The sequence below is a fragment of the Rhopalosiphum padi genome, chromosome 2 (genome assembly GCF_020882245.1).
Source record: "Rhopalosiphum padi isolate XX-2018 chromosome 2, ASM2088224v1, whole genome shotgun sequence".
Lineage (NCBI taxonomy): Eukaryota > Metazoa > Arthropoda > Insecta > Hemiptera > Aphididae > Rhopalosiphum > Rhopalosiphum padi.
In genome coordinates this window covers 7,413,661-7,437,570 of record NC_083598.1, presented here as the reverse complement: position 1 = coordinate 7,437,570, position 23,910 = coordinate 7,413,661, and the positions used below count along the sequence as shown (strand labels likewise).

Here is a 23,910-nt window from a genome sequence, read left to right as displayed (position 1 = left end):
AAAATATGAAAAATTTAATTAAACAAACAACTGCATTTATTACGATTTCTATAAATAGGCAATATCGCGTTAGACATTGATCCACACGCTACTTAAATTATTCGTAAACACAATATATTTAATGAATAATATGATTCTTTTAGTTATTTTACGTACTTAATAAAATAAATATATATTATAAAATTCGTTGTTTGTTAGTTTTTTTGTTCGATAATCTTAACACTAATATAGTTTTTACGGGTTAGCTGATTACCTCTGAAAATTATTTGATTATAATATTAATATTATATATATGATTGTATATATCAGGTCACGAATAAGACTTCCAACCCTAACAAAATACGTGAGGTTAACAGCTATAAACAACCCAGCATGATAAATAAATTCATATTTCGATGGATATAATATTCTCGTCATTAACGTTTTAATTATCATTATTTATAACTATAAAAATCGGTCAAGAACTCCATGATGAAAACATTAATCAGCATGTACAAAAATGGCTTATTTTTTTTTTTGTTTATCAAACGCATATAACGGCATGAGTGCATGGTGCATAATGTTTTGTATCGTCGTCGAACGTGCTTGTGTTCGTGTGGTTTGCGCATGATTTTTATTTTTATTTTTCAACAGCCGACACAAATTCTGACAAAAAAAAATATACATAAAATAATCACATACAATTCTTTATGATTCTGAAAAAAATCGTCTAATGCTCGTCCATGTTCTAACGTGCAGGTTGTGCTTCACGAAGCTGAAACTTCTGTTGTTGGCTATTGAAATAAAAGGCGAGGACGGACGGGACAGCAAGATATCAATAAACCCCAGAGGTTCCAAGATACAGGCGAGCACGCAGGGGTTCTTTATCGCTCAATCAGCTGACGAAGTCAAAAGGTTTGTACGGTTAATTGATAAATATATTTTGTTATAATTTTTCAATATTTAAATAGTATAATTTTATAAATGTATTGTTTATGTGCGTTGCGTTTAGGGCTTGGTATTACTGTAAGGCATGTCACGAAGAAATTAGAGACGAAACGCTGATCAAGAAGTGCAAGTGCAAAAACTGTGAGTATTATTCGCGATAGTTTTATTTTACAATCCTATTGTGTATGTGAATCTTCAAATGCACTGGTCGACAAAACTATATATATACCTAAGTATAAAGTTTCTGTACTATTTTTTCTTTATTTTTGTGCGACATAAATGATCTTCATTGTCTACCTATACTCGCATACCTACTGTATATTTATATATGTATTAGTATATATACATATTATACATATATATATATTAATGCAACCTTGCAAATAAACAAAAAAAAAAACACATTTTTTCATTCTTTCATTTTAAATTTATTTTTGTTTATTGTTTAGCCCACCCATCCCCCGCCGCTGTAGACCGATTTAATGTGCGCCGGAACAATGCAACACGAACTTATTAAATTCATAAATTCGAATCACGTGACCATACAATTACGACCAGTATTGTTATGTGTGTATTAAGACTTAAAGTTCGGGCGCGTATTAAATTGACTTGTTTTTCAATACAAAACAAAAACACTTTTGCCCATTTGCACTCCAATGTAGAACGAAATGTATACACACATTATTATTTGTTTAACTATATAATATATATACATTTTACATGTATGTACAATATATACGTATATAATATTATATACATGTATATTGTACGTTATGTATATAATATATTAAATATAAGCCATATATATACATATTATTTTTTTTTGTCCACTACCTGAATACCGCTCACGACGATCACACGTTTTACGAGCTTAAGCAGCTTTATATTTTATTTATTTTTATACATATCGTAGAATTTTATTATTTTCTTCCATTACACAGCTATGTAATAATATATGCTGCATGTAATGTAACAACAGGACTACTACACTACCTGTAATAGTTTTTTGTTTACATTTTTAACACATGTTATTATTATCATCAAATAAAAATAGGTACGATAATATCCTAAATATTCTGAACTAAAATTAAAAAAAAAACCTAATATTAAACAATTTGTATACATAAAAATCCCCAGTTAACAATATTATATTGGTTATGTTTTTTATTTATTTATTTATCACATAATTTACTTTTACGTTCGAGTATTATAGAGAGAGACACCATGTTACAGATGTCGGTATGATTATGATGGAGACTGGAATGTTGGCACATAATTATAATTTCGAGGGTACTTATAAAAGTTTCAAAAAAAAAAAAATAATAAAAAGTTACATGTGTTTGTGTTTTGAAGTCCGCTTGCCTGAATACGTCCATAAATACCTGGTCAATAACAATTTAATATAATTTTAACCAATAATTACAGCGTATCGTCCGTATATATTATAATATTATTGTTTTTTTTTCGTAACCGTACGAATATCGATGGGTTCTGAATTAATTTTTTACAATTTTAACTAGCCGTAATATCATCGAGATGAGGTCCGGATGTCGATACCGTTGAATCAAGTGGCTATTATTTTAATTAAATATGATAATATTATGTGCGTTACACATACTTTTATAAAGAGATTATATTTTATTTAACATAATATATCCCACCACCCCAAAGTCCCGTTACCTCATTTATACCTTAAGTTGAATTTTATTGAGACTTTTGTAAATATATCGCCCATATTTTCGATACACGTAATTATTATAACTGTATACAAGTGAATTGACACTAAGTTGATTGTTAGGGATATCGATCAATAAAATGTTTTTATAACATGTTTTTATTATTTATTTATCCTAGGTTTTTAAAAAAAAAACATTAAATTTTACAATTTTATTTTGCCTATTTACACGATTGTATTAATGAGTTATTCCGTATTATGCACGAATGTACAATATATAACTATAAGCATTCGATTGAAAATAACATATCATATAATACGTCATATAATTAATTCTATTTAAATAAAGATTTCTATTAAAAAGTGGTAATTATCACTTTTATAGTTCATTATTTAAATTATATTATTCAAATGTAAATTAATTGTATATATTGTAATAATGCAACATAAATCAATAAAATTCTGTTTAAGTTGATAAAACAAGCAAAATCGAAAATTTGTATTGTTTATAAAACCGATGATTAATAATTTTTATAGTAATATTAATCTGATTTGTAGTTGGAAACACTTCCTGAATAATATTTTTTTTTTTTTTGTTATAAAATATACTAATAAATTTGAGTGTTTAAAATAAATGTTTTGAAATTTGAAGGACGTACCAATTAAGTCAATGTGATCAACCTCCGGTCCTTATTCGTGAGTATGTGTGTGTGTATCTTGTACGAATGTCTATTGCAAGTCTAATATTGAAATACTTACTAAATTACGATCCCATTTTTATTATATATATTTTTTTTTATTATTGACGATTTAGTTAAGTAATATACATTATAAATACCTATATACTTTTCTTTTTCTTTTACTAAATGAGGTTTTCTGGTTTTATATAAACGTGACTAAAAATGTGAGATTTTTGTGTGTGTATTTGGACTGAAACTAATAAACGTTTTTCAGTAGCGTATAAATGACAATGAAACACAATAATTTTCACGTTTTCAATTTTTGTTTGTTTTTTTTTTCTAATTTTAACACAGTGGCGACATTCCGGAAAGGCGTTCGCGCTATACAAATGGTCGGACGGGCAAGTACGTTCAAATTCTCCTTAAATCAAATTTCTTGTTTGTCTACGAATTGATGCCTTTTTGATTAATTTTTAGCTGGTTTTCTAGTTAACAAAAATATTGTTTATATATATATAATATATATTTATATATATTTGGTATATTCATATTTATTTACTTATGTGTGTATATCTGATGTGTACAATATATGAATATATTATATATCTATTTATAATATTTATTTAATAAAAATGTATTTTCCTCTTGGTTTTTAATCGGCAGTGGGTTTATTTTTCTTTCGTATTTTCTGTGCTGTTGAACGTTTTACTTTGTGTGGTTTTTGTTTTTTCCCTTTTTACGCTTTCTACCTGAAATAACCAATAATACCAAGTTAACCCTCATACAACACAACCTATCGTAGGTATATAATAATAATAACATAACGATTACATATTCGTAATGAGCAATTTTTTTTTTTTTTGTTGTACTTATGATTTTTGTTCAATAAAAAAAAAAAAAGAAAAAAAGATTACATAACGAGTAGGAAATGTATAGTTATTATTACAAGCAATCAGGCTAAGTTATGTTATACTCACACGAGTAGTTAAGTATCATTACGAAATGAAAAATTAATCATCATTTTTTATTTTTTTTTTATTTTTGGACTCAACTATCGTAGTTAGTTTCGGGATGGCTGCTGCATGTTTTCATAATATTAGGTTCATATTTATTTATTAATATTATTCTGTAGGTATATTAGTTGGGTCGATTTGGATTAGCATGTTGTTGTAATATTTAGGTACCTAAGTAATGAAAACCATTCACAATGTTATAATACTATGATTAATATTGGTTTTTCTACTATTATTGGTCGACCGGTATAGATAATTATTCGTATTTGTTAGTTTTATTTTTATTATTATTTTCAAACACAACGTTACAGTTTTTCGCAAATATTGATTGTATTGTATTATGTGTTTTTCGGATAATGTGTTCTCAGAAAATTTTATTAAATTCAACGTGTCTTATAAAAGTCAGCAACGACGTGTAAAAGCATAATATATTATTATCTTCTTTGACTTTGCTTTTATCCTTGTATTCCTACTATAAAATACCAACGGATACTCTTGACTGACGAAATTTCACGGTATAGATCATAATATTATTGTTTTGATCAGTTATCATATTATAATATCCGTGCTCGAATTATTATAACACTGGCGGTCAGTCGTTGTTATCGTTTATCGGAAACAATAAACCGACACGTTAATAATTTATTAACGTATATAAAAAATATTATTCTACATTGTTATTTCTTCGGCAAAACAATAATTACCGTTAGCAGTGGAACAGGTTTATGATGGGAAAATCACGTATCTACTCAACATCATCATCAGTGCCGGTTTTAGGAGTTTGGTTTAAGGGAGCTCAGGTTGATGTCCTAGATTTCTTTAATTTTGTAAAGTGATAAATAACCTATTAAAAATATTGAATAAAGTTAAAAAAATAAAGTATTTTAAGAAATTACACGCACCCGCTTATCGTTAAGTGTTCTGGACTCAGTTTTATCCCTACTTGTGACTCAAACACACGAGCAAAAGTTTACCCAATTAAAATGTTTTATTTTTTAAATCCATCTTCACTTTTACTAAGAAAAAAAAAACATGTTTAATTAATGCATCAGTTGACTTATAAACAGGAATTTTTAAGGAAACTGCAATATTAGTATAGTTGCACCCTGTCCTTCTGAGACTTAAATCGGGCACTGGTCATTACGCCTATATTTAGTCGGTCGAAACGGAAACGCAAAAGCCGATCCACACCGTCTTGGTTTCCGTACAATACTGTTTCTGTAGTGTATAGGTACACGCACGACGTTTATTGGCACTTTCGAGTGTCGTCGTAACATCGAATCGAGCTGCGGCTAAAGTGCACGGTATAAAATACCGAGTTGTCGAGGCCGTTTCTTGTGTGTGTGTGTGTGTGTGTGTGTGTATCAGACAATGCGGACGGAGATCCCGACGGCGGCGGCTGCGACGACGACGACAACGACGAATACGGCGCGCACAAAGTTTTTGGCGGCCGGCCATATATTATTATATGCAGTTGTTGTAGGTACCTTTATTATACGAATGCGATTGCTGCCGAACTTACATTCACTCCGAAGATTGATTACTATTACTTTTACCATTACCATAACTATTATCGTTATTATTATTCAACGATAAAATAATATAAAACTTATGATGGGTTTTACGTGTTTGCTGAAGATATGCACGCATAATGTTATATATTGTGATAACCTGGCATTAGAGTTGCATGCGGTCTTTATCGATTACTGTTTATGTTTCCGTTTTGTTATTTAAATATTTATTATTATTATTATTATTATTATTTTCGGAACAGAGTTGGATGGTTTGAAGTAAGTTAATAATAATATATATATTGAAAACCGAAGAAAAATAACGTAGATTTAGGTGTGGGTAGAACTGAACGCGCGTTGGCTTGACCTCGATATGACAACGTGCAGGCAAACAGATAATATTATATGATTCTTTATCGAAGATGTTTTCGCGAATCAGAAATAGGTATATAATATGCTTTCTTATTGTTGTATCTGCGCAGTTTTTTTCCGGGTTTATTCGCACTGAAAATAGTTATTTTTCCGGGTAATCTGTGTCGTGCGTCGTCGTTATACTATTCCATTACTTTTATTTACAAATATTAGTTAACGTCTTATTTATCGAATAAAAATCACAGATTAATTACTTCATTCAATTTTACGTTAAAATAAAATACATAAATGTAATATTCAGTTTTCACGTATAAAACTGTACAAATCGAAAAACTTTTTCATTAAATTTTTTTGACAGTCAGCAATACAAAAATTATAGGTATTTTTGTTGAATTTAAATTGCAGACAAATTTCGACATCTTTGTATTTTGGATCGATAAAAGCGAATTGAGTACTACATAGTTAAAGCTATAATATGAATACAAAGTTGTAGTTTCCCAGTTACTATCTATATATTTCAACTAGATTTGAATTACATTTACCAAATAATATTATGTTACTATATTATTATAGTTAAGAGTATTCGTTGATATAGTTAAATATTTATTTTTCAATCCTTTGAAAATATACGTCACGTTAGGGTTTCAAGCAAGATATACGTATAACTACAACAGATTTAGTAAAAAAAAAAACCAATAAAATGTTCGATAAAGAATCGAAATTAAATTCGTAATAATTATCAAATATATCAATGCTCAAATTATGTGGTTTTTGTAAATTGCGTATGAAAATACTATGATTAATTGTTCACGTGTGTTTGTTGGGGATAAATGATGAAAGTATAATAAAATATTTGAATATAACATTCTAAATTTTTTTTTTTTAAATAAAAACTTTTATGTTGGTTAGTGAATTTTGGAATGTATGTTCTTTCAGACGATCATCCTCCCCCCACGGAAACTCCACCAACTCTTCCAAAGAGAGTACATAATATCAGAGGTACAACAATAAAAACAAAACAAACTGCTGTTGCTTTTGCCTTTATATTGTCTTAAGTGCATTGTGTCTTCGACGTGGCACTCTTGATGGTTCCTTCATCCCTTCATCTATCTTACATATTATAATACATTAATCCTTACACGTGTTTTTGTTCACATGAAAAAAAAAAAACATAAAATAAATAAGCACATGTTATATATTATACAAACTCTCATTATGCGACACGACAATACAATTTTCTGCTAATTTTCACGATTAAAATTATTGTCAATAAATCTATTCGATTCCATCAACATATTATGTTTACATATTTACCTATCCGTGTGAAATATTAAATATATCTTCCCGTTTGTTTGAACATTGTTTTAATTTTTTTTTTTTTTTGTATATATTTCATCAATCAGTAGATTTATTATATTAATTTATACGTTTATTATGCTGTGTGCAATGTTATGCATCATAATAATGTATGGCGAAATATTTTACACTCGCTAATTTATTATTATTACTTATTATTTACAATATTAATCGCTCTTGAGAACGTTGTTTATTGAAGCCATAATATTTACAATTGCTTGATATGCGCTGGCCTTAACTATATTATAATTCTATTGTTATTATTATTATTGGGTTTTGTTAATATCGCTTTCGTGACATTTGTTTGTAATTTTGTTTTTGGTTTTTTGAAGTGTTTTTATTTTGTGTATTTGACGTTTACTAAAACTCTTACCTTCTATATTAACGCTTTTTAATCGTCTTTGTATTTTTTTTGTTCAACCTTTTCTCAGGTGACGTCGGAAAGGAAAAGGAAATAACACGTAAGTCACCATACAGCACTGTAAATTACATTTTTATATAGCCAATAATGTTCACACAATGCACTTTGCCGCGCGCTTAAAAAAAGTAAACGGCTGTCATAGTGACCGTTGTCGCAAAGTTTATGGACCGTTATATTATAACATTAATGGGAACCGAAAATCACCCGTAGTGCGTGGTAGGGATAGTGCACACGACAAATGTTTGTCTTTAGTGTAGGACGATATCGTATTAAATTATCATTGAAATAAACCGCACGAACAAATACACAACGGACGTACCAAAATACCAAAATACGCAATAAAACAAAAATCATCTGAGTGGGTCATTGCCGGCGCGCGTTTAATAGATTATGTTCGTTTGCAGCTGTACATGATATAATATTATGAATTTACAGTAGGTTGTAGTATAATTTTGTGAGGCGTTCAGTGGCCGAAGTGGATCAATATCAGTGGTCAGCGGGGAGATGAAGAGGGGTTTCCACTTATTTGGTTAATTCGTAAACTTTGCGTGGGGTCACTTCGACCACTATAGATGGCGGTCATGTGGAATCACACCAAGCTCAAAAGTGTAGTGGCGAGGTGTTCAATCACAGGGAGGTTTTTATAAACTGCAGGACGACGATATCGATACCGAAATGTTTACTAATATTTTGGAACTACAGTTTGCGCGTGTTCAATTATCTACTCGTTTGCCACCTCTCTCTCACACACCGGTGTTCTATATTATCTTCTCATTGTTTCAACTTATAACCGATATAAAATTATCGTTCTAAAAGGGGTGATTGGAAAAGTTTGACGCGGAAATTTAACTGGGATTTTTGTTTCGATATTTAGGTTTTCATATACGATACAAAGTGCCTAGGTACCTTTAATGTAAACGAGAGCAGACCGGATTATTAAACTAATATTATTGTAATTTTGTTGCTTACACATACTTAACGAAATATTCCGTTTCCTGCGTAAGCCATCGTCGAGTATACAAAGTTGAAAAAAGCTGCACAAGTAGGTATTTGATTTTTTACCCACGTGTTATAACACGAATTGTTTTCACCGCTACTACTATTTAATCGCTGTTTCGTTATTCTAAACTGTAGTGTTTCTAAAACAGCTACCTATGCCATTAAATTCGCACCGTGCCTTGGTTAGGTTATCTAACATTGTTTCATAAAGACTATATACGATATTAAAATACAATTGTAACTACAACCGCTGTGCCAGCTGTATAACGCATTAATAACAATACTCTATACCATCGTCGTCCTAACGTTTTATATCCTCGTTAGAATTTCAGGATGGCTTCCATTAACTTGTTAGTTTCCTGGTAATATTTTATTTCTCGATAATTATTATCGATTATTTATAAGGCCCCTTTTGTCCATAGACTATTTGCGATATTAAGCGGAATAGTTTTGATTACCGTTACTAATACCGTAGATGTTCATAGTTTAGTGTACTAAAGGGAGCCGGCAAAGCGCATTATAGTTTGCTCGGCCAAAAATAGCATTATAATAATAATGTAAAAAGCAAATCGGTGGCGTACAGTGAATAATATAGTTTATTTTAATATAAGGAGTGTCTAGAAAAATGTGCTGATGTCAGAGTTGGCGTGAAATAGCGAACGAAAAAGGAACGAAATTCACAATGAAATACTGTATGTGTGTGTGTGTGTGTGTGTGTGTGTGTGTGTTTGTATGGAATGGTGGCAGGGTGACGGTATTTGAGATGAATCGTTGGCGAGTAAGATGTCTACTTTAGTTGGTGTAGGTAGTGGTGCTGGTTGGAATACTAAGAGGCATAAAATGGAGAAGATTAAGGGGAGAGATAAATTAACGGCTCTAGTTCAGACAGTTTTAGCCGGGAAACGACGCACAATGGCAGCAACAGAGAATAGTTTCGACGTTTGCAACGGTCTTTGTTTGGTACATTGTTAATTCGAATTTAGCGGTGAGAGAAGATCGAGCTCAGAGTCACGGGTAAAAGTTTTGAGCCGGGATATAGCACGGTATTGTGTTGGTGGTAAAAAGAGGATGTTTCGAAAGAGAAACGAAAAACATCTAAAATAGAGAGAATAAATAAAATCGTTCACGAGTTCTGCAACGTTATGTATGCTTTATATTTTCAGTGTTGGGCAACAAAAATACACCAACGGCAATGCCTAATTCGATAATGTCGGCGGCAAAACAAGTGAACAAAGTGAAGCCAATCAACCGTCCGGCGGACAAAGGGTCGCCTAACCAAAATTACAACCGGTGAGATACATGGCATTTCTAAAGAACACGATATTATTATGAATTAATACTATGACATACGAACGATATATTCGGCCTTTTGTTGTTGTTGTTGTTTATTTGTTGTTTTTTTCATTTTCGTTTTTACACTAACGAACTCTTAACAAATTCTATTGCATTAATTCCTTACACGAATCCAAGCTCTAACACATTTAACATACACATACAATATAACCACACGTGGTTTATTATTATTTTCTTTTTTAATGATTATTTTCCATTTTCTCTCCTTTTTATTCGGTGTAAATTAAATGTTTGATCGTGGTCGTCTTGAATATATTGCAGAGCTCAACAAGAAGAAGGAAGCTACGCCGGATATCAACTCGCATACGAAGTTAAAAAATTATTGTACGCTTTCTACTTAATATAATATTATACTATTCCACCAATCTTGTCCTGCTTGTTTCTATATATTGTTATTTTTTCAATCCTATGTTGTTTGCTTTGTATTAATTCGCTTGCCTTAGAGATATATTTTACGTTTGTAGCTCAATATGTTTTTTTTATTAGACGTATGTCTCCTTTATGACAAACAAGTGGTCTTAAATATTAGGCACTTAGATTAGTTGAGTTACTTTTAAAAAATATTCATTTTTCAATTTTTAATTTAACGAATATCAATTGATTTTTATACAATTCGATTTCATAGTAAATTTTTATAACTGAAAAACTTGAGTTAAATAAGTTTGATTATATCATTGACTTAAATTTGAGTAAGATACAATATTGGAAAAGTCGTTTCAACATTTTGAAAAATTAAAAACGTGTTATTCTCAAAATACGTTTTACCTACATCTAATTTCAACACGTATTGTTTTTTATTGTATGTAATCTATTTTGTTAAAAATTGATTTATTATTCTATACATGTCATTAATATTTAATATATCTATTTATTATTATTTATTTACTTATTTTTATTTAATTTTTTTTGTAGCAGCAATATTATTTTACTGAGTAAAATATTATGTTGACATTATTATTATTAAACTCGCTCATAGTGATTTGTGTTTAAGACAAAATTAATTGAGAAAATCTTCATTATTTCTATGTGTGATCAAAGACCGACGACCAGAGGAGGATCGGCCGGCACAAACATAAATAGCAACGGTATTCAAATCGGTATCGCCGACGACCAAGCGAAAGACTTTGATTTTGAAAAGACTGAAATGAAGTACGACTCCACCGGTATGTTTCATTGGAGTTCGGCTAAAAGCCTTGAAGAATGCATCCTGGTAAGTATAACATAAAATTCTATATTGTTTTATGAACTTTTTTTAATATTGGAAATTTCAATGTTTTCAGGACAGGAACCAAGCCGCGATGACCGTATTGAACGGTCATGTCGTGGTGTGCCTGTTTGCTGATCCGGATTCGCCGTTGATCGGACTTAGGAATTTAGTTATGCCTCTACGTGCATCAAATTTCCATTACCACGAGCTCAAGCACGTGGTGATCGTCGGCGCCGTGGATTATATTCGCCGCGAGTGGAAGATGTTACAAAATTTACCGAAAATTTCTGTGCTCAATGTATGTCGTATATAATTTTTTTTAAATAAAATAACATTATAAAAACACAAAAATAATATCAATACCCTCACTGTGTTTTTACCAGGCTGCAAAAATTTTACTGTAAATTACAAAAGATTTTTTTTACATTTTCAGGGATCGCCACTGAGTCGAGCCGACTTACGAGCGGTTAATGTAAATCTGTGCGATATGTGTGTGATATTGTCCGCAAAAGTTCCTAGCAATGACGACCCTACGTTGGCTGACAAAGAGGCCATTTTAGCGTCGTTGAACATCAAAGCGATGACTTTCGACGACACCATCGGAGTGCTCACGCAAGGTAAAAATTAAAAATTAAAAAAAGGCGTAGGTTGTTAAAAAATCGTTTAAAAGCAAATACAGCTGACACTGTATTTTTTACACATAAAGAAGCGCCGTTTAATATTTCATGTTATCGTTAACGCCTTTATAGTATCTTTTGCAGTATAATACGTACTACTGTAAAACTTATTTAATTTGTATGTAAATGAAAATATATTTTGTATATAAATTACATCGGCTACTTACAAACAATTCACAATCAATTTCCGATTAAATTTGTAAATTTCTTTCTGATTTATCTCTGTGCCCGTTACACTTCTTTCTTTAAATTCGTTCAGTATTATAGTAGTTATACTAATTTTTCTGAATTAATAATAAATATGGTTTTATTTAGTTGTAGACAATGTAGACCTTCCGAACGAGCTTAATGATTAAATAGAAGCTGTATTTGACACCACTTAAGTTATTTACCATATGAACGAAATAAATTGGACTGTTTATGGGACAAAGTTTGGATTGAAAAACTATTTTAACCGATATGATTCTACATTACTCGTGTATTTGCACTGTTCTTAACTTCTATTTATATTATTTAAGCTCTAGTTGACATTATAATATTATATTTCGACCAAATTTTATATTAAAGATTGCGTAATTTATCCCGATATGTACAATTTCCTCCTACGTTCATCGTTGTTTGTTATATAAATATAAATAAATTAAGCTTTTTTAAGATACACAAAACTAAACATTTAGAGATCTTGACTTCTACGACATTCCCATAAATTAGTATAAGAGTTAGTTATGGTATATTTTTTTTAGTAAAATATCGGCTAAATTAGTAATAATGATATAAATATCACATCAAAGTTATTTTTATTACTACAGATATTGCATTTCAGACATTTTTTTTTTTTTTGATTTTGATAAATCTTAAAGTTTAAAATAATATATCATTATTAAATAAAACCAGTGGCGTAATTTGTGAAATATATCAGGGGTTGCAAAAATTATTCAGGATGCTCAAAACACGTAAGAGCTTTGCCCCCACACCCCCAACATTATAAAAACAAACAATGTCTTAATATTATATTATATTAATATAAAAAACATTATAATTATTAATCTTTATAATTATTCTTATATACAGATATATGTTATTAAAAACTATATATTTAACATTTTTATAATTAATATATAGTACAAAAACATTAGTTTTATTTAAATTTTAAATCACATAATATTTTATAATTATAATATAATAAATAATATCAATTGTTTATAATTTTAAAATTGTAGGCTTTAGCAGTCTCATTGTTGTTTTCTATTTTAATGTATTTACAATAATAATTAATACATTTACCTTAATTTTTTATTAAATGTGTTATAGTAAAATTGTAATCAATTATATTATTTTATTGTTGGAGTATTGATAATATTTAATCTCAATTTTCTCATTCTTCAACAATTTTTATTTCATAATAAATTAAGAAGACGTAGTACCCGCATGTGTTGTATCCGTTTTACACACTCACGACATAGCAAATTTTTGTTCTCCAGTTTCAATATTGTACTGTTAGTTTTGATATAAGAGTGAACTGACCTATTATGAAATATAAAGATAAGATTATTATCCAGTATCCCTTTTAGCCTTTTATTGATATTATTATTTTTAAGTAAGTTATGATCATTTTAAAAGGCCCTGTATAATAATTTTATCTTTACATTATATAATAGGTCAGTTCACTCTTATATCAAAACTAACAGTACAATATTTAAACTAGTGAATGGAATTTTTCCATGTCCCGAGTGTGTAAAACGGAGACAACACATGTGGGCACTACGTCCATTTAACTAAATAATTACTTACTCATTATTATTTGTTTTTAATATCTAGTGATAAATCATAAACATGGAAATTTCAGGGGTTGCAAAATAGTACTTTTGCAACCTCTAAATTATGTTTGGGGTCGCACTTGCGACCCCGTCCCCCCAATTACGCCATTGAATAAAACTAAACCTAAACATGTTAATTTTCGACGCAGAACATCTATACAATGTCTCTGTGTTCGGAAATATATCTAATAATATAATAATACAAATTATATGTACCTAAACTGTATGTATGAATGTATGATATCTAACATAATACATAATAATATAATTTTGTAATTGAATGTTTTTGAAAAATCTAATTTTTTTTTTCATATATCATCTTAACATAAAAATATTTAAATAGGTATATAATAAAAAATAAAATAAATACACATTAGATTTGCTTTTGATTTGTTGCGCAGACGAGACCGCGGTGACCAAACAATTTGATCCGGATGGTCTGAATTGCGCTGGTGGGCCCATAGTGTTGCAGAGACGAGGGTCAGTGTACGGCGCCAACGTTCCGATGATTACTGAACTGGTTAACGACAGCAACGTACAGTTTCTTGACCAAGACGACGACGACGACCCCGACACAGAGTTGTACCTCACCCAGCCGTTTGCGTGCGGTACGGCTTTCGCCGTCAGTGTCTTGGACTCGCTCATGTCGACGGTAAGCAATAATATAATATAATAATTTAATATAATTTCACAAACATAAAAAATAATAAAATATGCATGATTGCGATCTAAATGAAACAATATGTATTTGAATAATGTGGACCTCTCAGCTCTCACTTACTAACCCTTCCGACAATATAAATTGTATAGATATGAATTAAGAAGAAATATTCCTTTGATTGTATAAATATAGTAAGTAACTATAAATAATCTAAGAACACATTATACTTTACCAATTTACCTTATTGTGCCACCTCAAGCCATATCCTGACTAGGTGGGTCATTATCGCATTGCGCTTTCTGTGATTTTCCTTATCAGTTATTGATCGGGGTCAAAAACTTACGTCAGACATAGGATGTTCGCTCGCCATGAAAAAATGTAAATCTAAAACATCCGTCGACAATATTTAAACATGTAGGACGGTAGGACATTTGTACAAACTGTTGATCGTATTTACCGTACTTAAAACTCTGTTATTGTAGTAGCATGTTATGATGGGTGTGTGACATTAATATTTGATAACGGTGAATCCACATGTATATTGTAATAAAGTGTTATTTTGTTTTTGTTTTTAGACGTATTTCAATCAAAACGCGTTGACGCTCATCCGATCGCTGATTACCGGTGGAGCGACGCCTGAACTTGAACTCATTTTAGCTGAAGGAGCTGGTCTCCGCGGTGGTTATAGGTCAGTTAAATAATTATCTTTGTGCGTACAGTATATTTAAGCATTTTGTTCCTGAACCAACAACTAACGATTGAATCGGGCGATGGACCTCCTATTGCATATCGTTAAGTTTTTTGTTCTACAAAAGTAATGTTATATCTAACGATTTAAAATACACTTGGTAATTTTATTATAGTTGATCAAAACATTCTAAACGACAAAATTGTAATTACACCTGACCAAAGTATTATTTATTTATTTATTTAATTTTAATTTCATATAATAAAATACTGGATCCCACTAAGAATATTCGTGTTTTATTAGAAAAATAAAACCACCTTAAATTAATTTAAGTTACTAAATTATAACACATAAAAACATTATTTTTATTAAAACAAACCCAATTGTATCACATTACCTAAATTTAAATAGTCGATTCTAGGGTGTTACCAATGGACGTACTCCCCTCTCCTGTTCTTCTACTCTTATAATTGTATCATTATTATATAATTTGCTTATTATATAGATTTTAAATAAACCTTCTTCTTTAGAAAATTAGAAAAAATCGTCAATTTTAGTAATTATGCAACCATTATATTACTTTTTTACAACCGACAGACTATTTATTGTATATTCATTATTCATTGAGTAGAAACTTAATGTTATAATTATAATATCAATATTTTAATATTCGACTTAGTATTGTTGATAGTTAGTAAATTAAGCCAAATAGCTTTTTTTACAATTAGCGGATTTACAGCTTGTTGAATTCATATTACACACGGTTATTTTAATTTTTTAAATTATTACGGAGTTACCGTATACTTTCTAATATTGATAGGCTCATTTTCTGTATTTTAAATAGTGAATTCAATGTAGTTTTTTTCGTTACAAGAAATTGAACAAATCCATGTTATCAATGGTACCCCAGCGGCTAGAGATAAGTTCTTAATTTCGATTAAAAACGTCGTTATTACTTTTTCACTCGTCTCTGTAGAATCATGTTTACTGTTATATTTTAACGACTTAATTTTGAACAATCAAGCGTCTCGATCTCAAATCAAACTAATAAAACTCTGTGCCGGTCCAGTGTAATACATAATAATTGCGCGTGCGGTAAAGTTTTTGAGTTAAAATATACTCCTGGGACGTTTTATGAGTACGTAATTCAAACACGCAAACTGCCTAGCGTTATTATAAGTATTATAACATAAAAGAGGTTATTACTATACTTACTGCACCATCGATAAAATGCCGCATGTCAGCAGGCGGTTATCGTGTTTTTTGGATTTTCGCAGAATATACACGGAATATCTTAAGTGCAATGCCATTATTATTATAGTGAAAATAATAACGACATGGCGATATCGAAATCGAGTGTCGATTCAAATAATATAATTTGTAAGAATATAATATTATTCGTGTTGGAGTGTTGATTTTAGCTCTATTCAAAAAGCACTAAAAACCTAAAAAAAGGTACAAAGATCCTAAATAAGCAATCATAATTGTTTATTTAATTATGTTTTTATAAATAATGTATTTAAAATATGAAATTTTGGGCGGGACTCTTTTCGTCCAAATAATATTTTTAAACCTACTTTACCTTTTCACCCAAAAATATTATAGCACTTTTTGACCACATTTTTATAATACATATAGGTACTTTGGGAATCAATTTATTATTTATTTGTGTAAATTAGTTTTATAAAGCTATTAAGCATTACCCAGAGAGTACCATGAGGAGGCGGCTTTTATTACTCTCCAAAAATATATTATGTATTTGTACATTTGTAACTATTTTTCATTTATTTGTTTATTGCAATATATAGTGTTAAGAATAAAAAATTATATATATATTATTCGTGTTAAAAATATTATAAATTAAAAAATATATATCTATAATAAATATAAAAATGTGGTTAAAATGTGCTATAATGTTCTTGGGGTAAAAGATAGTTTTAAAATATTTGGGTGAAAAGTGAAAGGTCATTTTTGGGCGAACAGAGTTTTGCCCTTTAAATCTCTTATCTTTACCTACATATCCATAGATATAACATTACAAGATACAATTAATTTGACCCATTCCCGCAAAGTTGTATAATGAATTAAGAAATTAAATATTGACTTATCAAATATTCCAAATACGCAACACATTTTATGAAACAAAATATTTAAAAATAAAACATTTTATATTACAATATTTATGTGGTTGGTGTAGTTTTAATATGAAAAACATCTTAACTCTAAAATATTATTATATTATAAAGTCGATTTCGTTGTCACTGTCTTAGTTTTCCATATTTTAATAATGCTGTATGGGTTTTCAGCACCGACGAGAGCTTGGCCAACCGAGACCGATGCCGGGTCGGTCAGATCTCGCTGTATGACGGCCCGTTGGCACAGTTCGGCGAAGCCGGCAAGTATGGCGACCTGTTCGTGTCCGCCCTCAAGTCATACGGGATGTTGTGCATTGGTCTATACAGGTACCGGTATGAACAACTAACTATACATGTTTTGTAGTTTGCTATTAACATTAAGTGCCATAACGAATTAATAGGGGTCCTGTTATTAATAATAATGATAATAAATAATAATAAAAAAAACAACATATTATTTTAAATTTAAAATGATTTTAGTGATGTGCAAACATTGCCGCTTCTGTAGGTATGATATCACGACGGTAATTTTGTTTCTTCGACTCGACGGCGAATAGTATTAGGTACATAGGTATTATTATATCTTATTATAGTATAAACACGAACACGTGGCATCACTACTGGCAAGCATAACTGCCATAATGCTACTACGTCATAATATTATAACGATATCGCAATCATATCTGCAATAATTCGTAACTACGAGATTTTAGATTGATCGGGAGAAATCAAATGTAATTCTGAAGAATGATAATCTTAAATTTTTAAACAAGTCGATAGATTTAATGTCAATTAAAAATAATATTTATTGTATGAATAGTATGTACCTACTAAAAAAAATATTGCTGAAAAATAATAAAGATATGATTTATTGTAAGACTTAGATACGTGGTTTAAATTAAAAATTATGATGCAAACATATGATTTTATATCAAAATAATGAAATTGCAACGTATTATAGTTTATAATAAACTACGTCGATACAAAATAGTAATGATAATTGTAAGTGAATTATAATTTTAATATGAAGCCTGAATACCAGGTGAATGGAAGTAAAGAGGTTTACTTAGAAAGGGATCGAAAGTAAAAAAAAAAAAAATAAAAGCGCAATGTAATCTCATTGCCAAGTTAAATTATATCAATAATTATTATTCAGAATAACTTTTAAGCTTAGCTGATACGAAATTTGAACGGACCTATGATTTTATAGAATCTATAGAGTTTTTTTTTAATTACGGTTGAAATCGTCACGAAATATGGGCGTCCGATCAATCATCAAATAAACTTATTATTCTTAGTCATAGCGTATAGACGTAATGGTGGCAATGTATGTGGTGCACACGTGTGTGTACAAAATGTAAATTGTTGTTTTAATATCATCGTTTTGATAATTTATTGATTTATCTACGATAACCATATGCTGTCGAGGAGATGAAAAATATTATTTTTTCGTCAGGGCCGAGTCAATAATGATCTAAACACGTTTGAAGACATATAATATTTTTTGAACAAACAACATGGTTTTATTTTCAAAAATAGGTGTTTGTGCCGTATAATTAATGCAAATATTTAATACTTTTTTCTCTAAAAACTGAGAGAAAAATGGAAGTGTGAAATATCATTCTCTAAAAAGTGGTTATTTTATCGAAGAAAAATGATTATATTATAAATATTTTTTTATGAATATGTTGTTTTAAAATGACTTAAAAATATACATTTTTATTTATATCTATCATTTTAATTTTTTAAATTATTCGTATTTAAAAACTGTTTTTGAAATACTTTGATATTTTAAAACCAATTTGGACGAGAAGTTTATACTTTTTAAGAATTATATTAAGTTTTAATGAGTGAAGTAGTGGACCAAAATGTTGAGCAGTACCCTTTTTGGCCACTCGGCTCTTGTCATTAATATTTTAAATATTTAAAATACAATTTATAAACTACTATCCAAAACTCGATTTTTATTAAATAGAAAATATTTTTAAAAACATTTATAGCTTTTGAAATAATAATTGATCTTCGATAAAACAGTCACTAGCATATTATTACATAAGACTCGACCGTTTAAATTTTTCGCTTGTAGTCTTTCTGTTGAAACCGGACCCCTTTTAATTCACCCCTCCTTGTCCCAGGTTGCATTACTGTGTGTCTGTTTGTATGTCTGTGGTGTCGGTGTACTCTTAAATTATACTGTTTGTGATGTGTGTCGTCCTTTTTTTGCGTATTGGAACGATGGCGGCGGAACGTCGCTATTCTCATCCGATCTCTTCGATGTTGTTACAGATTCAGAGACAGAAGTTCGTCTTGCGATGCGTCGTCAAAACGATACGTCATCACGAACCCACCGGACGATTTCTCGCTGATGCCCACGGATCAGGTAACCCTTATAATAACATATAATTATTGTTTCGTCGATTTATTATTTCGTTTCGAGTGTATGCGCGGCGATTCCAATACTACAAATAGGTGTGATTTAACAGACCGTCCGCAATCGTTATTATATCGATACGACATATGCCCTTTTTATACTTATAACACCCTATAAAGTTTAATGTAAAAATTCTATACAATATTATATGTATAAAGGAAATTGATTTCGCAAAACATTTTGCTGGTAAATGATTACTTTTCGATTGCTCGAATTTATGTAAACGAAACGCGAATCGTACAAAATACGTTTTGCTGGTAAGTTGACATGAATCCTCGAACACCGTTCCGAAATTAAACCGTAGGAAGTCAAAACAAATTATCGTCTATACGCGTGGTTGAATCGCGTTATCCGCTTCGAATCGAAACCACCGTGAAACGGCGTCCATTAGTTATTATTTTTTCGATCCTCTCCAAGCGGACAGACAGACTGTCAGACAGGTCTGTGCTCTGTCGTCGTTGCTGACGGTCGATTAGGATTCACACAATCTAATAGTTTCGGGCACGTATAAATGTATAGGCCTTCCGTCGCGGTGGCTTTCGCAGGCAATACGATTCGAAAACGCGTTCTATTCTGGTCCGCGCGCTACACCGGGTCACAGCTTCCAACGATGCGCAGCGTACTCTTTTACCCGAAACTTGGCACTCGTTCAACGCGACATCAAGCCCGCATGCGCAAATGCAGTGTGGCGTGCTCGGATAGTTCGTTTTAAATGCCACATAGTGAGGGGAGGTGGGGTAGCCGTTATTATGCCGCGAATGCCGCGTTCAGACGTATAGTATAATATCATATAATTATTACAGGAACGTATATTATTATTTATTGGCGATGGGGGGCGAGAGGCTAACAGGCGAAATCGAAATAAAATTTCGAAATCCAACGAAATACGGTTGTTATTATTTTATTGGCGTTCGAAATTTAACGACAATATTGTTATTGTTTTCGCGACGACAACGAACAACATGAAGGATTTTTTATTAATAGGGCCGCGACGATTGACTTTATTATTTATTTTTTTTTAAATATTTCTTATTTTTTATGCATCGCAGGTATTTGTGCTGATGCAGTTTGATCCCGGGCTCGAGTACAAGCCCACCAGCCGAAACGGAGGACGCGCCAAAGACGACAACTCCTGACTATTGCTTTGTAGCGCTCTCACAGACGGTCCGTATTCGTACATCTAAATCGCACGGGGCCGGACTCGATTGCGCGGCAACCGCACACTACAAACACGATCGCCACCACCACCACCACCACCACCACCACCACCTCCACAACCACAACCTCCACGACCTCCGACACCTCCGCCTCCACCGAACGTTGCGACACTACGACGATTTTCTTCGTGTCGTCTCTTGTTTTCGTTTTCTGTAGCAAACGTTGATATTTGTACTTCTGTTAATCGACAACGTGAACGAATACTCGTCGGGAACCACAGGCCTTTCGGCTATGTCATTTGTCCACTCAATTAATTTTTCCGATACCGTCAACCTTATGCCGGACACCGGTTTGGTAAGCATCGACGTACGTGGTTGTCAATCCGAGTTAAATCCTACAAAATATACACTCAATCGTCATGTTAGGATTGTTCGTCACTCACCCGTTCGAGTATCTATACTAACTCACACACACACACACACACACATACACACACACACATTTATACTATGTACGTGTGTATAATGGATTGTTTAAATTTTACGTACAACTTAGGGTCAAACCTAAGACGTAAAATTGTATCAATCTAGTATACATACGTTCATTTTATATGGTAAACGACCACATAAGGTACTCACATGTGTGCGTGCGTGTGTGTGTGTGTTTGTGTGTGTGTGTGTGTGTGTGTTTGTGAATATGTTAGCGTATTTATGCGTGTATGAGTGAGTCCTGCAGTACATCGTCTTGAAAATCTTATGTATGTACGTATTGTTTGAAAGATTAATGGTTTGGAGATGGCTCTGCGCGTTTTCGATAATCTATATTTTTAGAGGAAAGAGGACACAATACGACCCGTACTTTTGTCAGGATTTTTCGTTTCCTTTTTTAAAATTACTATCAAGTCTTATCTGGACTTACGTTTCGATTGGCGCACTGGATGAAATCGTTTGTCCTTATGACCAACTTCGCCAGTAAATACATTTTCACGTTCGTTTTCTACGTACCTCAACTCCGATATTTACACTATACCTTTCTGCCGAAATTTTTTTTTACATTTTATTCGATCGTGTTGCCACAACGTGTGCGTCGCCCCACTTTTCGAGCCTCGCCGCTGCGATTTAGACGACAAACGGACAACGTGTTAGCGCTACACCCGTCGGTAACTTTTTCTGTACAGTATAAAATCTCGTCGTGTAATAGTTTACTTAAATAACTACTTTATTGTTCATACTATAATAATTGTTTTGTAATCGTAAAATTTGATTATAATAATGTGTATTATGTAGAACACCAAAAGTTAAAATGAATATGTATAACGCTCGTTGTACCCTATAATGTTTTATTATTATCAAGAGTGTAGTTTAAAATTATAATCGCCTATGTATTATACAAAAAAAAGTTATAAGATAAAACCTTAGGAGAGCCAATTTACAAAAAAAATATTTAAGAAAAAGAGAAAAACTAAAAAAAAATTGTATCAGAATATGCTGTACCCTAATATACAGCAATGTTCTTTAGAAAATTCTTTATATATATATAAAAACAAAATTGTCATTTGTTTTTTTTTTATAATTGTAAATATCAAATGTAAAGTGGTTAAAAAAAATTTTAGCGTGTAAGTTGAATAACTGTACATTATTAATTTCGAACATTATTTTATACACTGCGTTACCGAATTTATAATTGTATTTCAATAGTCTGAAAGTTATCATTTTTGAGAAAAAAAATTTCGTTCATGAGCAGCTATATCTTAATTTTAAATATTTTTTTTATCATCTACTAAATTAGTACGATTTTTTATCATTATTATTATAATTATAATTATAACCATCATAAATCGCGGCTGTTTATGAATTCTTGTTAAAAATCATAATAATATTTTCAAAAATCACTACAACGGCACTAAAAGTTTTTTTACACGCAATTTTTGTATGAACTTAAAATAAAGTTCATTAAAAAAAAGTATATATAGTTATATATAAATTAAAGTGTTATAGTTGAAATTACAAAATCACTGTTCTATTTATTCAAAATTGGGGGAATCAGGGGGGCTTGTGGGGAGCTTGTTATTATAAAATATATTTTTTTTTATTGTTATGAAGCGTTTTACATATTGCAATTTCGTGTAAACAATAGCAATACAAAATGAACAAATAACTATTACGAAAAAAAAAAAAAATTATATCTATTAAAATACGAACAAAATATAATATTGGCTTTCTGAGACAATCAATATTTCTAAGGATAAACATGTTAAAACCGTATAAACCTTAATCGCGCAATAGACAAAAAAAAAAATAATAACAAAAATAATAATAATTGGACGTTTTATTTCTTGAAATAATTATTATAAATATTGCATACTTGAATCATAATGACGAGCTTTTTGTTAAAAAAATATCCCCTTACAATATAATATTATGTACATTTTTTTTTTAAAAGACAAGTTTGGAATTTTAGTAATTTAAAATATCGCTTGAAAAAAATTGACATCGTTTTTTTTTTTTTTTTGTAATCAGTTATGTTTGAAATTATTGTTGTTATATTATTGTTGTTTATTGCTATTGAAATAAAATTATATAATAATAAAAAATACTTAAAAACTATGCATAGTATTGTTTTGTTGATTTTTTGTAAATGCAAACAAATGACTGCTGAAAAAAAAAATAAAAAAAAAATATATGCTTTTTTCAATAACGTGAGTATATTTTTGAAGAAATATATAGACTTTATTGTCATAATATTGCTTATATGATTTCATATAAATGTATAAAACTATATGAAAAATAAGACATGTATTAGTATTGCAATAAAAGTAACTTATATTAT

General features: G+C 30.5%; 1 protein-coding gene across 6 annotated transcripts in view; it reads left to right on the top strand.

Moving 5' to 3' along the window:
• Positions 1–23,687, top strand: part of LOC132920729 (calcium-activated potassium channel slowpoke) — a 71,337-nt gene extending 47,650 nt beyond the window's left edge. For 3 of the 6 annotated variants that reach the window (XM_060983361.1, XM_060983363.1, XM_060983366.1), the window contains exons 13-28: positions 739–894; positions 992–1,068; positions 2,161–2,217; positions 3,637–3,687; positions 7,115–7,177; positions 7,966–7,995; positions 10,118–10,244; positions 10,569–10,631; positions 11,346–11,517; positions 11,588–11,812; positions 11,948–12,131; positions 14,410–14,660; positions 15,245–15,357; positions 17,664–17,825; positions 19,779–19,872; positions 20,973–23,687. In XM_060983361.1, the coding sequence (XP_060839344.1) occupies positions 739–894; positions 992–1,068; positions 2,161–2,217; positions 3,637–3,687; positions 7,115–7,177; positions 7,966–7,995; positions 10,118–10,244; positions 10,569–10,631; positions 11,346–11,517; positions 11,588–11,812; positions 11,948–12,131; positions 14,410–14,660; positions 15,245–15,357; positions 17,664–17,825; positions 19,779–19,872; positions 20,973–21,059 (1,912 nt within the window). In that variant the 3' untranslated portion in view covers positions 21,060–23,687. Of the gene's footprint in view, positions 1–738; positions 895–991; positions 1,069–2,160; positions 2,218–3,636; positions 3,688–7,114; positions 7,178–7,965; positions 7,996–10,117; positions 10,245–10,568; positions 10,632–11,345; positions 11,518–11,587; positions 11,813–11,947; positions 12,132–14,409; positions 14,661–15,244; positions 15,358–17,663; positions 19,873–20,972 lie in introns of those variants that run through there. The other 3 variants (XM_060983364.1, XM_060983365.1, XM_060983362.1) reach the window with 2 other exon arrangements.
• The last annotated feature ends 223 nt before the right edge of the window (positions 23,688–23,910 follow it).